This window comes from Cricetulus griseus, chromosome 9 (assembly GCF_003668045.3).
Source record: "Cricetulus griseus strain 17A/GY chromosome 9, alternate assembly CriGri-PICRH-1.0, whole genome shotgun sequence".
Taxonomy (NCBI): Eukaryota; Metazoa; Chordata; class Mammalia; order Rodentia; family Cricetidae; genus Cricetulus; species Cricetulus griseus.
Genome location: NC_048602.1, coordinates 2,806,872 through 2,821,336, shown reverse-complemented (window position 1 = coordinate 2,821,336; position 14,465 = coordinate 2,806,872). Strand labels below are relative to the sequence as shown.

The window sequence follows — 14,465 nt, the reverse complement described above, 5'->3', positions numbered from 1 at the left end:
GTTACCCAGATGGTTGCCTTTTTTTTTTTTTTTTTTTTTGGATTAATACTTGGTTTATTTTGCATTTCAGAGAAAGAACTTCAAGGGAAACTATGGGAAGGGATAAAAGTGTGCCTGATCTTCCTGGATGTCCTCTGCAGGAGGTGAGTGATTACATGGTAAGGGCTCATGGTCCGGCTTCTTAAAAACTAATCCAGAGCTGGGCAGTAGTGGCGCACACTTTTAGTCCCAGCACTCTGGAGGCAGAGACAGGCGGGATCTCTGTGAGTTTGAGGGCCGCCTGGTCTCCAGAGTGAGTTCCAGGACAGCCAAGGCTGTTACGTGGGGTTACCCTGTCCTGAAAAAACACAAAACAAAACAAAAATCCACAGTAAGCATTTCTCAACAGTCATCATTTCACTGGCTCCTTCATTGAAAGAATTAGCAACAATTGAAACCAGCTCTCCATTGGAGCAGACAGAGTGAGGACTTCTGAGTAAACAAAAGTCGTGGCACACACCTTTAATCCCAGCACTCAGGAGGCAGAGGAGGATGGATCTTTGTGAGTTCGAGGTCAGCCTGGTCTACAGAGAGAGTTCAGGACAGCCAGGGCTCCAGAGTGAGACCTTGTAGAAAGTGGAAAATCACGGTATACACAGGAAAGCTACAATTCAGTGTGAACAGAGCAAAACAGCCCAGATTATGTTGTCTTTTAATATTTGAAATAAGGACAGTGTGTGCATAGGTTATAACGTAATGTTACACACACACACACACACACACACACACACACACACACACACACACACACACGTCCCCATAGTTCTTTATGTACCCAGCTTCCTATTGAATCCGTCAATTAGAAAAATCCCCAATGTCCAATCTATTCTGCCTTTCCCAGCTGCTGTAGAGAAAGAATGGCGCACATATCACACGCTGGGACAAACGCATAAAACTTACAAATGATCGTCTTAGACAATTTACCTGAGAATTAGTGTGACAGATTTGGTGCCCCCCTTTTTTATTGAGACAGAGTTTCATACTGTAACATAGACTGTCCTCAAACTCATGGTAATCTTCTGCCTTGGTTTCCCAAGGGCTGGGATTACCGGTGTGAACTGCTGTGCCCAGTTTGTGTGACAAAATTTGGTTTCATATTTACTTTTCCATAGCTTGGCTGCTATCCCTGCTCCTGGGCGGGACACACCTGGCTGAGGGCATTCTTCCCTCGCTGTGTGACAGTGTGACGCCCCTTACTGCACGGTCTCCTCGCTAGAAAAGCAGGAGCAGCAAAGCACATACTGATTAGAGACACACAGAGCACTTTGTGTGTGTCACATGAAGCATGACAAGTGCCTTCACCACAGGGACACCAAATTGTCACTGCCTGTGGGGTTCCCAGTGTGCCGTCTGACACCCTCAGGCTGAGCTGATGTTGCTGTGGTGGTTTAACAACAGTACGGCCATAACCTCAGTTTTATCTTTTCTTCAGCCGGAGAAGCAGAGAGTCTCGGGAATTCCAAATGACCCATCGTCAGACCAGAGAAGATGTCAGGTTTCTGAGGAAGGAAACAAGGGGCTCCCAGAGAGGCCTGTGCCAAGGCAGGCTGCTCCCGGACACAGGCGGATGGTCCGCAGGCATACAGTCAATGACGCAGCCATACCCCAGGCCTCAGAGGTGACTGGCCACCTGACCATACAAGAGGCTAGTGTTTCTCAGTCTTAGCAGTCAGGGTTGGTGTTATCTGCTACCCAGTTTGCAGTTAAGATGGTGAGCATGAATGCAGCTTAGAACTAAGTATACTTTCAAATAACCAGCTTGAGAGACTGTCCCTCGGATTTACCACCCTCTCTCCTCTTCTTCAAAGCTAACTAATACACCTGAAAAGGATTAGTAGGGAATGAACGAGCCCCTTCATCTTAGTACGTGGATTTCCTGGTTATGGGCAGAGGCTTTACCATCAGATTCTGACCTCCTTTGGCTGGAAGGTGCTGGCTGGCTGCGGGCAAACCCTATGCAAGAAGGATCCCCATGTCCGGGAGAAGCCAGAAAAGCCAGGTCAGCCCTGTGGAACTGGATGCCAGGCAGAGAAGCATCCTGTTGGGATGGAGCCTGGACACACTTGAGCTGGCAAGTGCCCGGATGCCATTCTGATCTCACGGAAAAGGACTACCATTCTGCCTTGTTCTACACCAAAAGCGGCCGCCTCTTTCCCAACAACATAGACACTCTGGTCACCGCACATGGACCTGTAGCAGTTTCTGCTGACTGTCCCTTCCGTTAGGAGCCTGACACAGCACACCTGAAAGATGGTTACTGGAGAGCAGCTTTGGCACATCTTAAGTCTTTTGATTCAAATTCAAAACTTACAGCACAAGCCAGGTCAGAGTTTAAGTTTAGAATCCGTTGCCATCGATTCCTTTTTATAACTTTCTATAGATTCTATTATTTTTTTATGTTCCGGATCCTAAAGCTGTAAACATGGATTCGTCCCAAGTCAGTTTTCAAAGGACTTTGTAAAGAGGAAGTGATTTTGTGCACATTCTTGGAGATACTTGCCGATGTGTAGGAGGCAGGGGCTGATTATTTTTCTACAGAGTAACTTATGATTTCTAATTTTCTAATGTGCCTTGGATATGTGCCAAATGATGGGAAAGAAAACAGTAAACTTTGTGATTCTTGAGCATGTCATCCAAGCTTTTTTATTCTGCTGTGCAGTTTCTCAGCCACCCTTTTGTAAGCCTGTTGTGAAATTTTCTTCCTGGGGCGGGGAGATGGAATTTGCCTGTTCCTTCTTCCTGAGGTCCAATGACAAATCAAGGCATGATTACACTGGAGTTCACTCTGGGGAATCACTGGGTTTATCGGGCTTCCTTTCAGAGCAGTGGTGGGGAAGCCTTAACAGTCCTCACACTGGAATGCGAGCATCCAGCGTGACTCCGGCCTGTGGAGATGGAGTCCCTTCCCTAGTCTTTGCCTGACTCTCTCTACATACACACTAGCCCCCTCCGAGGCCTATGGAATCACCGTGTGGAATCACTGGCTGGAGGAGGAGGTGTACATTCAGCTCAGGGTCCCGTGACTGTCCCCCCACCCACCCCTCAGCATACCCAGCTGCAATGACCTTTTGTGATGGGATGAAGGTGGTGGTGGGGTGGCCTGGCTCGGGACGGTCCCACACAACACCGTGATGTGTGGAAAGCGTCCTTATGCGACGGGTGCAGTGTATTTAGGGTGACGGGACACACATCTAGATCACACTCAGAGCAGACCACCGCCCATCACAACTACCTGCTCAGGGTCAATGGCATACACAGTTCTCAGGAGTGCCCACAAAGACACTTCTGGTGGTACTTTTAAGTTGCCCAGGCTGGCCTTGGACCTTTGTTTCCACTACCCCAGTTTTCCAAGGAGCTGGGATGACAGCCCTGCACCAGCACAGGAAACAGAATGAGAACATGAGCTCTCTGTCCGTTTGCTGGTTCTTCTTCCCACCCAATGAAGATGCTTCTCGATGCATCTCATGCCCAATAGGAAAGAAGGCATCAGGTCCCCTGCGACTGGAGTTATAGGTGGTTGTGAGGTACCCTGTGGGTGCTGGGAATAGGCCCTCTGAAGAATGGCCAGTGCTCTGTTAACAGCTGAGCCATCTCTCCAGTCCTTCCTATTTCACTCTTAACAAAACCACTTTATTGTTGTGCTGCTCTGGCTCCATGACCTCAAGGTTTATCATTCTAAAGAGGCAGACACAGGGATCCGAGTGGAGTGCTCCAGCTTGCTAGTGCTGACTCTTCCGGGCACAGGCTCCCCTCTTGCTGACCACTGCCGGGAGGAGTGGAGCAGTGTGTACCACGTGTTTTTACAGTTGCTGTCCCCACTTTAATAAAAATTGCTAATTCCAAGTACTTGCAGCTCCGTGCCTGCAAGCTAATCACAGGTAGCATGCTAGCTGTTTTCAGGACCCCATCCTTGTACAAATAGCTGCCTTCCCAAGTGTCCAATACACCTCAGCCATTAGGACTGGTGACTTTAATGAAACATGTAACAAAATTTGCAGATACATGTTGGTTATTTTTCAAGCATTTCATGAGTCACAAAGCAAATTTAAGGCTGTGCCTCAGTTAGCATTGTTCATTTAGCACTCGTGAAGTTCTGTGTCCAAGTCCCAGCACCACACAGACCAGGTGTGGTGGTACACGTATGTCCTGTCAGCACTACAGTTGTGGAAGCAGGAAGATCATGAGCCTGAGGCCATCCTCGGCTAAAGGCAGAGTTGAGACCAGCTTTAGACAGAAGAGTGACAGCAAACCCAATATATATTCCACAAAACCACCTACAAAACCCTTCAGCAGATTCCAACTCTGACGGTGCAATCCTGAACACAAACTGACAATTCAGTTATTTGCATTTTTTAGAATTTATTTTTATCAGGTATATGTGTGTGCTTGTAAGGATTCCATGCGGAGGCTTCTAGGGCCAGGGGGTGTCTGATCCCCTGGAGCTGGAGGTACAGGCTGTCGTCAGCTGCCCAACGCGGTGCTGATAGAGAACTTGTGTCCTGTGCTCGTTGGTAGTCAACCATCAGTCCAGCCTACTCCTCTTGTAAACGTCTCTGTTCAACAGTTCCTGAAGGATGTCCTAGTTACTTTGAGAAAGTAACACTCCAGTTGTTTTGGATCAGAGTGGTATTTGTTGTATAATGGAAACTCAAGGCTTCTGAAAAGTAATTAAATCAAAAGCTGGGAATTTGAAATGCTATCTGCAGGGAAAGGACATGTCCTTGCTTTTGCAAGTTCTGCCTGAAGAATGCTGGATGTGCTCAGATCTGAAAGCTGACTCGGTTGCCCAGGGTTTTCGTTCCCTCGATGTCTCTGGCGCTGAGGCCTGCTGGCACAGCTTCTAGTCCTCCGCCTCATGTTAATGTCCAGTTGCAATGGATAACTTGCACTGACTGTCACCATTTGAAAGCTTTCGGGAGGAAGCAAACGATCACCCAAAACAGTATCTTCTTGTGAGTTGCCTGTGGTTCTGAAACACCCAAACTGCTTTAGTTTGAGTAACAAGTTTATTTTTTTAAAAGACACATATAGATAATAAACAAAGTAAACATTGAAAGGTTGTAATTGCCCTAGACACTGCTCCGAAAGTCTGTTTAAGCATCTCCTCTTAGTAATCGTCATCTTCATCGGAGTCCATCACTTTTCTTCTGTTGAACTACGGGGAAATTAAAGGAACGTCAGACACTGTATAAAGCCTCAGATTTTCTGAGAAAAACATCTTCAATTACTCAAGTGAGGCTTTTTTGTGTGTGTCTTTGAAACGACTTACTAAGTGGAGAGGGGTAATTTGAGAGGTAAGAATCTTAACATTTACACTCTCCACATAGCCAGACTCTTCCCAACCACACTGCAGATTCTGTGTAAAGCTCCAAGGCACTCTGACTGCTCGGCGGGCGGCGGGCGCACATGCACGCTGAACGCCTGATACAAACTTGCCTTCTGCCATGCAGGGGGCACTTACTTTAACTGTTGTTTTCTTTTCTGTCTGTTGGCTGACTTTCTCAAGTATTTCTATTAAACCTTGTTCAGACACCTGTAACCACAAAGAGAAACAGTGTTTCAAAACGATCAGCAAGTCTAAGCAATCTTGGTAAAGTCTCTCCAAGGTGCAGGAATACATCAGAAGGAAAGTAGGGGGGCAGTTCCTCAGGAAAGCCAGCGGGTTTGAGACCACCTTTGTCACTGTGTGAAAGGCCACAGGCACTGATAGACACCCTCTACCCATACCACCCGAGAGACAACATCCCCAGAAAAGACCAACATCCTCAGAAAAGCTGGTTCTTTCCGGCTCCCAGTGCAGGCCGGTCTTCTGTGGCCACTGAAGCTTGAAGATTGGATTTCCCAAATATAACCCTCATGGCAATCCAGCCAGACACATACACGCTGACACACACACTCAGGACTTCAACCTCCCCTCCCAAGTGCAAAATAACCCTTGTTTCTGCAAACAGTGGTGGTGTTTTAATTGATATTGGCAAACCCTGTTTCTACTGCAGGAACAATTTAAGCCTGATGACTCTTAATAGTCACTGGGTCACACTAACACAAACAAAATTCCACACAATACCAGGAAAGGAGACAGCTGAGCATTTTAGGACAGGCAATCATCACTCAAGATTACAGTAGGGGTGATTATTCTCTCCTTTAAAACTTGTAGTCAGCAAGAACTCTATATTCAAATCTGGAAATGACTTGGTACAGCTGACTTCTCTTTAAGTTTTAAAAAGCAGGAGCAGTTTGCTTCAATGTATCTATCTCTATACACCATGAGCTTGTGTGGAAGTCAGACAGGGCCCTGATCTGCTGGAGCTGGAGTTACAGTAGCTATGAGGCGCCTGGTGTGAGCCTGAGAACAAGCTCCAGTCTTCCGCTAGAGAGCCATCGGCTGCAAAGCCAGGGTTTTCAGACTGGAGGTAACACCACGCTCCTGCGGGCAGTCTGGGCTTACCTTCCCGCTTAGCTGTCCGTACCGCGCCATCTGTATAAGGTAGTTCTCCACTGCTTTTGTTTTTTCAGGCTTCACAAGTGCTAAGTTACTTACTGAAAAAAAAAAAAAAAAAAAAAAGCATGAAGACTAAATGCACTAAATATACCCTGACCCTTCCAAAGTACTTCTCAAGTTCATGTCTGCCAACAGGCAAAAGGTAGTTAGGGCAGACAGCTTGGCTTGTCACTTGTCACTCAGTGTGGTGGGAGGCCCAAGGTTAAACTCGAGTTCTCAGGTTCTAAACTCAGTTTTCCTGCTTCTGACCTCTAAGTGAGGGGCCATCTGTCTACAGGCGGGACTCCATTCCTAACAGAAAGATGCTAGTTCCCTGACTCATTCTTTCCTTTCTACAGTTTGTTTTCTAGATTTTACTATGACAACTCCAGACACAGCACTAAAACCCAGAACACAATCAATCCCTAGCTCCCCACAACTCTGTGACTGAAGGATCAATGCTTATAAACTCTACTGAAAATGTCCTCAAGGTACATCTTCCTAAGGAAGGACCTGCTTCAATAGTAATAACAACCCCTTTCCAGATTTATAAACTTCATACTTCTCACAATGTATTCCAAGTACTTTAAACATTTGCTCCGATGAGAGCAATAACCACACACATGCATCCACCCATCCAATTACCTCAAGCCAATTTAATGGGAGTAAAGGAAATTGAAGATGCTTACACCTGGCCCGGGCTGACTGATCCAGAACTTGGGCTAAGATACTGTTTCTCATTTCGGTTTCCCTACAACAAAACATAGGTCACACAAGATTAGAACTAAGCTGTTAGCATGCTGAGTACCAAGTCATTTACTCAATGCCTCTTTAAAGGAACCTTTACATTTTATTTTTTTATTGGGGGGCATGCACCACGCACATGTGGAGGTTGGAGAGCAACTTTGGGGAGTCCGTTCTCTCCTCTCACCATGTGGGTCCTGAGGATTGAACTCAGATCACCAGGCTAGGCGGCCAGTGCCCCTACCTGACGAGCCAGCCAGCAGGTCACAGTGAGGCACCTGTGGTTCACAGGCTGCCTTCCAAGAGCCAACTCTGTGAGTGTAAATCCACCAGAACGGCAGGGCACTATTTCATGAAGTAGTATTTCAGCTCAACAACCATTAAGTACCCAGTGTGACGCGTGGTACAAACCTGTAATGGAGTCTTGGAAACTAAGAGAGACCAAGTATACTTTCTTTAGGGAGGGCGCAGAAACCTGCGGAGACTCTAAAGAGAAAAACTGTGGCCCAGGTAGAACCAGACCCTGTGAAATTCTAACTCTGCTTCTTCCTGAATACTTGAGTAGGAGCTGTGGCACACTGCTTTCAAACTTACAGAGCTCAGACTGGCCCAGAACTCTCTCTCTATGTAGCCGAGGCTGGTCTCAGGGCTGTGCCACCTCACTCTGCTCTTTCAGTCTTTAAGCAGGGGGTGGCTGCTTGCTTTTTACTCTGTGCTCTTTTGGCTCCTCTGGAGCCCACCACGCAGCTCCCAAATAAATCACACTGAGTCTTATTCCTACTTATGAACACCCAGCCTTCACTTGGTTTGTTTCTAGCCAGCTTTTTTTTTTTTTTTTAACGTAAATTATCCCATCTATCTTTTGTGTCTGTGATTTTATCTTTCTCTATTGTATATACTTTCTTTACTGGGTGGCTGGCCCCTAATGGCCTCCTCCTTTTCTCGTTGCTGAATCCTCTCCTCTTAGAGTTCTCCTCCGACTTATTCTCTCTGCCTGCCAGCCCCACCTGTCCTTTCTCCTACCTTGCTACTGGCCGTTCAGCTCTTTATTAAGACCAATCAGGTGTTTTAGTCAGGCCAGGTAACAGGGCTTCACAGAGAAGGCTACACATCTTTGTATCATTACAGCAAATGTTCCACAGCTTAACTGAATGCAACACATCTTGAAACAATATTCTACAACATAGGAGACTTTAAATATCTCTCCAAGACATCCATCCAATGAACCTATTACACAAAGCAGAGCGTAGCAGACTTGGCCTGACAGAATTAAAGGGACAGCTGGGGCTAGTTGTGTCCATTATCAAGGGCTTTGGGAACTGGACTTAAAAGTTTATTGGGCCATTTTCTAGGAGTTCCTGAATCTAACTAAGATGCGTCAGTCTGTTTTCGCCACACTGGTTCTCAAATCCGGGGCTCTGCAGATGCTGGAAATGCTCTGCCTCTATACTACGTATACTCTATACCTCAGCCCCTCTTTTAGTATCTTTTTCAGCGTGAGACAGGCGCTAGCTAAGTTGCCCAAGCAGGCCTTGAACACGAGATCCTGTCTCAGCCTCCCAGGAGATTGGGACTAGATAGATGCATGAGCTTTATGTACTCAGAGAATGGAGAGACCCCTGATGAGGGACTCTGAGTGGAGAGGGAAATGAAGCCAGCTCCTCTGAGAATGTGGGCTTAGAGGTTTAACCCTGCAGGGAAGAGGGAGTGGGGAACAAGGGGCCACTCGACGGGGTGCTTGGTTTCGAAATAGGCCCAAGAAATGGCCGAGGCAAAAGTAGGGTGTCTTCTCACATTAAATATGTTTGTGCTTGTGTGAGAGCGCTCTGCCGTGTGCAGGGCTAAAACAGCAGTGTAAGTTAATGCTTACTCAACATTGACTGCGAGGCCCCGGGTCTAGAAATCCCTACGAAGTGATTCCATTATGATTCGCAGTAGAAAGGCATCAGGCAGAACTTCAAAACAAGGCATTGAAGGGACTGCCACGGGGATTTACTGAATCAAACTAAAAAGCCAATTACCCTGATGCCGACTTACTAGGAAATCACTATGTTAGGAGATCTGTTAACAGTCACAAACCAATTACAACTACTAAACAAAAGAGATAAACCCAACCTGTGAAACCACCCTTCCAGAAGGTTCCCATGCTAGCCCTTACCTTTGCTTTGCTTCCTGTTGGGCTGCATCACCAGGATCCTGAAATAAAAGACAATTTTACCTTTTAATTGAGTGGAACCTCAAAAGAGGAGAGAAATACAGAAGGTCCAGCAGGGGTAGGGGAGAGGAGGTGACGGGTATCTGTAACTCCAGGAGGGAGGCAAGGAGACCTCAAGTTACAGCGCAGCCTGGGCTACAGACTGAGGCCCGAACTCGAAACAAAGTAAAATAACAAATAAAGGACGACAAAACTCAAGGGCTTATTCGACTTTTTTTCCTTCCCTCCTGTCACAGGCTCCTGAGGCGGACACCGGCCTCCGTTTGCTATGCCCAGTCTGAGGGGGCACCCGGGGAAGGGAGGGTGTCGAGCATCCCGGGCAAGTGCTGTCACCCCCGCCCCCGACCCCACTTTTATAGAGTGAGGACACGCGAGCTTCCAAAGTCACAATGCAATGGAACCCTTGAGAACACACACGCCGGCTCCCCCCGCCGGGAGGCCCCGGCTCGTGAGCCCTATGCTCGCCCCTGGGCAGCCGGGAGAGGGGACCCGGGATGGGCGCTCGCGGGGGGCGTCGGTCGGCTCAAAGGGTGCTGCGGCCACCGCGGCCACCATCGGGCCGGCTGACGGCAGGCTGCTCCCTCCGAGGGCTCCGCACCGCTGGCCGACTCCCCCCGGGGCAGGGGCGGAGGCGGAGAACCGGGTCCCTGAGATCCCCGACGACCGCAACTCCGGCGGGGCTGGCACCGGGCTCGACGGCGGCCGGGGGCGAGCCGGGGAGGGGGAGACTCGGGGAGGGGGCGAGCCGGGAAGGAGGGCGATGGGGGGGAGGGGAGAGGGCGAGCCGAGGGGGAGAGAGGGCGAGCGGGGCGATCAGGGGGAGAGGGCGAGCCGAGTGGGAGAGGGCGATGGGGGGAGAGGCGAGCCGAGGGGGAAAGGCGAGCCGGGGGGGAGAGGGCAAGCGAGGGGAGAGGGCGAGCCGAGGGGGAGAGGGCGAGCCGAGGGGGAGGGCGATCGAGGGGGAGAGGGCGAGCCGAGGGGGAGAGGGCGATGGGGGGGGAGAGGGCAAGCCGAGGGGGAGAGGGCGAGCCGAGGGGGAGAGGGCGATCGGGCGATCGGGGGAGAGGGCGAGCCGAGGGAGAGGGCGATCCGGGCGATCCGGGCGATAGGGGGAGAGGGCGAGCCGAGGGGGAGGGCGAGCCGAGGGGGAGAGGGCGAGCCGAGGGAGAGGGCGATCGGGGCGATCGGGGGGAGAGGGCGAGCCGGGGGAAGAGCCGAGGGCGCTCACACACACACACACACACACGCACACACACACCCCGGCCCGCACACACACGCGGCGGTGGGGAGCGCGGGAGGCCGTGGTGCCCGGGGCGAGGGCGGCGCCCCGCCCGCTCGCCCGCTCGCCGGCTCTGCCGCTCTCCCGCTCGCCCGCTCACCCCATGCTTGGCCTGCAGCTCCGCCAGCCTCTGCTTCCGCAGCGCCTCGAGCTCTTCGTCCGCCATGGCGTGGCCGTCCCACGTCGCGCAGGCGCAGGCGCCGTCGGGTGGTCGCGCAGCCGCAGTCGAGGCCGCACCGGCGCTCCGGTCGCTCCCGGGATCTTCTCCGTCCGGAGACGCCCGCGGGACGCCGCTACTGCGCAGGCGCGTTCGGCGCCCAGGCGACGACAATCGAGTCCCGAGCCGCCCCTGGCAGGGCGCCGTGCAGAGCGCCGATGCTTCGATCGACGACCAAAGGCGCCGAGCCCTCCCCCAAGAGGGAGCTTCTTACAAATACATATATAATATTTATATCATATATTATATAGATATGTTATATATCATTGTATTATATACATTATATATCATATAGATATATTATTATATATCATTATACTATATAATATTATAACCACTATATTACATATTATATACTATATTATTATATAGTATGTAGATATCTTATTTTATATTATTATATTATATATGTGCATTATATATTGTTGTATATAATATATTACTATATATTATATAGATATATTATTATATACCATTATATTATATACTGTATTGTATATATAAATATGAATGTTATATGTTTATATATATTATATATATACATATATATATATATATATGTCGTCGACTAGCAAGGATAATAGTTGGGGCGATTGACTGGTGGCCTCCATGGTGAGTCAGGGGGCTTGGAAAGCGAAGCGAGGGTTGGGGATGTTGGAGCCCTAGGTTGTGGCGATGGTTGCCCATGATTCGCAGACACTAAAACCCATTTGATTGTAGATTTCTAGCGGGTTGAAATGCGTTGAGTGTGAGGAGAAAGTGGAAGAGGCCGCCCGGCCATGAAAAAGCCCAGCGGAAGCAAAGTCAAGTAGAGGCTGGGATGGGGCTGCAAATGATCCCTGGAGATTGCGATGCGGCAGAGCTGCGAAGTGTAGACCCCTTAATTAATCAATCAATCAATCAATCAATCAATCAATCAATCAATCCCCTGTCTGCCCGACCCACCCCGGGGCCTTGCTGAGAAGATGCTGTGGGCGTGAGAACCCTGGCCATACTCACACACACACACCTTTTTTTCTTTTCTTCTTTTTCTCTCTTTTGTTTTCTTTCTTTTTAAGATTTATTTACTATGTATACAGTGTTCTGCCTGCAAACCAGAAGGGCACCACCATGTGGTTGCTGGGAATTGAACTCAGGTCGTCTGGAAGAGCAGCCAGTGCTCTTAACCTCTGAGCCATCTCTCCAGACCACACCCTGCTTTTGAAGTGGGGGAGGGGGGTTCGGGATATGGGGTGGAGTGGCTCAAAAACAAAAACAAAAACAAAAAACGCTCAATACTCCTAGCCTGTGACTTGCTTGAGATGTACAAGGTTTTTTGTTTTTTTATTTTTCTGTTTTTGTATTTTTTCAAGACAGGGTTTCTCTGTGTAGCTTTGTAGCTCAGGCTGGTCTGAAACTCATAGAGATCCTCCTGCCTCTGCTTCCCGAGTGCTGGGACTAAAGGAGTGTGGCACCACCGCACGGAGAGTTGTTTGTATTTTAATTATGCTAAAATATACCTAACCATTTTCATAATTTTTAAAAATCATGTGTGTGGTGTGTGCTTGAGGACTTATCGTCGGATCCCTGGAGCTGGAGTTCAAGGCAATTGTGAACCACCCGATCGGGTGTTGGGAATCGTAGACTGGTCCTCTGGAAGAGAAGTACACACTTCTAACCACTGAACTATCTCTCCAGCCCATTGAATAGCTATGTCCACACTGTTGAGCAATGACTCCTCTATATCTAACTTTTTATTCACGACAACGGGCAATCCATTCACTAAGCAGTAATTATTTTCCCCTATTCCCATCACAAAATAAACCATACTCCCTCTGTCTCTAAAAATTTGCTTGCTCATGAATTATTTCTCAATTTGTGACCGGCATATTTGATCAATCATATAACCTTCAGGTTTTAATCCACATTGTACCTTGCGACAGCACTTCATTCCTGATTGGACTTGATGGTGTGTGCCTATAGACTCTGCCAACCCAGGGGAGTCTGAGGCAGGGGGATCTAGAATTGGAGACCAGCTTACCAATACATAGTGAGACCTTCCTCCGAACAAACAAGGTCTGCCCTTCTCCATGTCATCACTTTCATGGCTCAACATACGTGTATATGTATTTGTAAGACCCTTGGAAAGCTCAGGCCTCCAGGATCTCAGCCCAGGACCTCGGTCACCCCAATCACCAGGCGGAGTCAAAAGCTTGCCGCAAACTGCATGAGACTTTATTGTTGTTTAATGAGCTAACCCCGTGTTAGCTCAGGCCTTCCATCCATCCACCATGGCGGATGGCTAGAAAGACAGCTCAAAGCGTCTGCATAGAGATCTTGTAGGGCAGCGTAAGGGGAGTGTCTAGGGGTACGCACAGGCTCAGGATTGGTGTGCCTCCAGGCTTGGAGGGCTTGCCCTGTGTTGATTGGTCAACTGGTTGTTATGGCCCACAGGCCCTCCCAGGGTGGTTGCTATGCTCTGCGAGTCATTGCTGTGCACTTGTCTGTAAAGCACACCCAGAGCCATAAAGCATAGCGCCACCAGCTAACTTCTGATTGGTTCCTTGCCACGAGGCAGGCATCTGACATTTTAGTGACCAAGGCAAGGTCATGACGAGCATGTGTTACTGTCATGTCTGCCGAAATGGGGAGCTGGTCCCTTCGTTAGCTACTGTGGTGATCTGAATGAAAAAGGCCCCCACAGGCTCATAGTGAGTGGCACCATTAGGAGATGTGACCTTGTTGGAGGAAGCGTGTCACTGGAGGCTTTGAGGTTTCAAGAGCTCAAGCCAGGCCCAGTGTCTCTCTCTCTCTCTTCCTGCTGCCTGCTGATCCAGATGTAAAGCTCTCAGCTCCTTCTCCAGCATCATGTCTGCTTGCTCGCTGCCATGACGATAATGGACTAAGACTCTAAGCTGTCATCCAGCCCCAGGTACATGTTTCCTTTATAAGAATTGCTGGGGTCATGGTGTCCCTTCACAGCCCTAACCAAGGCGTTACTTTTCTATTGCTATGACATAGTGCTATGACCAAGGCAATTTACAAAAGAGCATTTTAATTTGGAGCTCACGGTTCTAGGGGGCTGGAGTCCATGGCCAGCACAATGGTGAGTGTGACAACAGGCGGGCAGGCTTGGGATTGCAACAGTAGCTGAGCTCTGACACAACACGCATGAGGAATGGCTTGGGATTCTGAAACCTGGAAGCTGAGCCCTCAGTAACACACCTCCTCCAACAAGAAGACCACACCCCCCAATCCTTCTCACACATATACCTGTCTCAACCTCTCCTTAGAGTAGCCTTGACTGTCCTACAACTCTGTCTGTAGACCAGGCTGGCCTCGAACTCAAAGATCCACCTGCCTCTGCCACCGGAATCCTGGGATTAAAGGCATGAGCCATCACTGTCTGACTCTGTTGTTCTGGTAGAATCTGAAATTCAGCATACTCCCAAGCAACCCCTGACTTCTTCACTAGCCAGCCCTTCCATTGCTCATTACCTTGGTAAATGAC

At 49.0% G+C, this 14,465-nt stretch overlaps 2 protein-coding genes across 5 annotated transcripts in view; one reads left to right on the top strand and one right to left on the bottom strand.

Annotated features, from left to right (window-relative positions):
* The window catches only part of Ankrd27 (ankyrin repeat domain 27), a 51,894-nt gene extending 49,223 nt beyond the window's left edge, over positions 1-2,671 (top strand). For 3 of the 4 annotated variants that reach the window (XM_035449207.1, XM_027430294.2, XM_027430291.2), the window contains exons 28-29: positions 71-143; positions 1,472-2,671. In XM_035449207.1, the coding sequence (XP_035305098.1) occupies positions 71-143; positions 1,472-1,705 (307 nt within the window). In that variant the 3' untranslated portion in view covers positions 1,706-2,671. The remainder of the gene's footprint in view (positions 1-70; positions 144-1,471) is intronic. The other variant, XM_027430293.2, reaches the window with a different exon arrangement.
* Positions 2,672-3,976: 1,305 nt separating this feature from the next.
* Pdcd5 (programmed cell death 5) lies at positions 3,977-11,046 on the bottom strand. The gene is made up of 6 exons (XM_027430296.2): positions 10,859-11,046; positions 9,423-9,460; positions 7,210-7,271; positions 6,488-6,579; positions 5,501-5,572; positions 3,977-5,194 (listed from the first exon to the last, which is right to left on the bottom strand). Exons 1-6 carry the CDS (start codon positions 10,922-10,924, stop codon positions 5,147-5,149), a joined length of 378 nt encoding a protein of 125 aa, XP_027286097.1. The 5' UTR covers positions 10,925-11,046; the 3' UTR covers positions 3,977-5,146.
* Positions 11,047-14,465: the final 3,419 nt, after the last annotated feature.

What these genes read in the sequence shown, in the direction of transcription:
- Pdcd5 (XM_027430296.2), bottom strand. Translation starts at nt 10,924, where the DNA reads ATGGCGGACGAAGAGCTCGAGGCGCTGCGGAAGCAGAGGCTGGCGGAG. An exon ending in CAACAGGAAGCAAAGCAAAG is followed by an intron (nt 7,272 to 9,422) that starts GTAAGGGCTAGC and finishes GTTTTGTTGTAG; the next exon opens with GGAAACCGAAATGAGAAACA. An exon ending in ACGGACAGCTAAGCGGGAAG is followed by an intron (nt 5,573 to 6,487) that starts GTAAGCCCAGAC and finishes TTGTGGTTACAG; the next exon opens with GTGTCTGAACAAGGTTTAAT.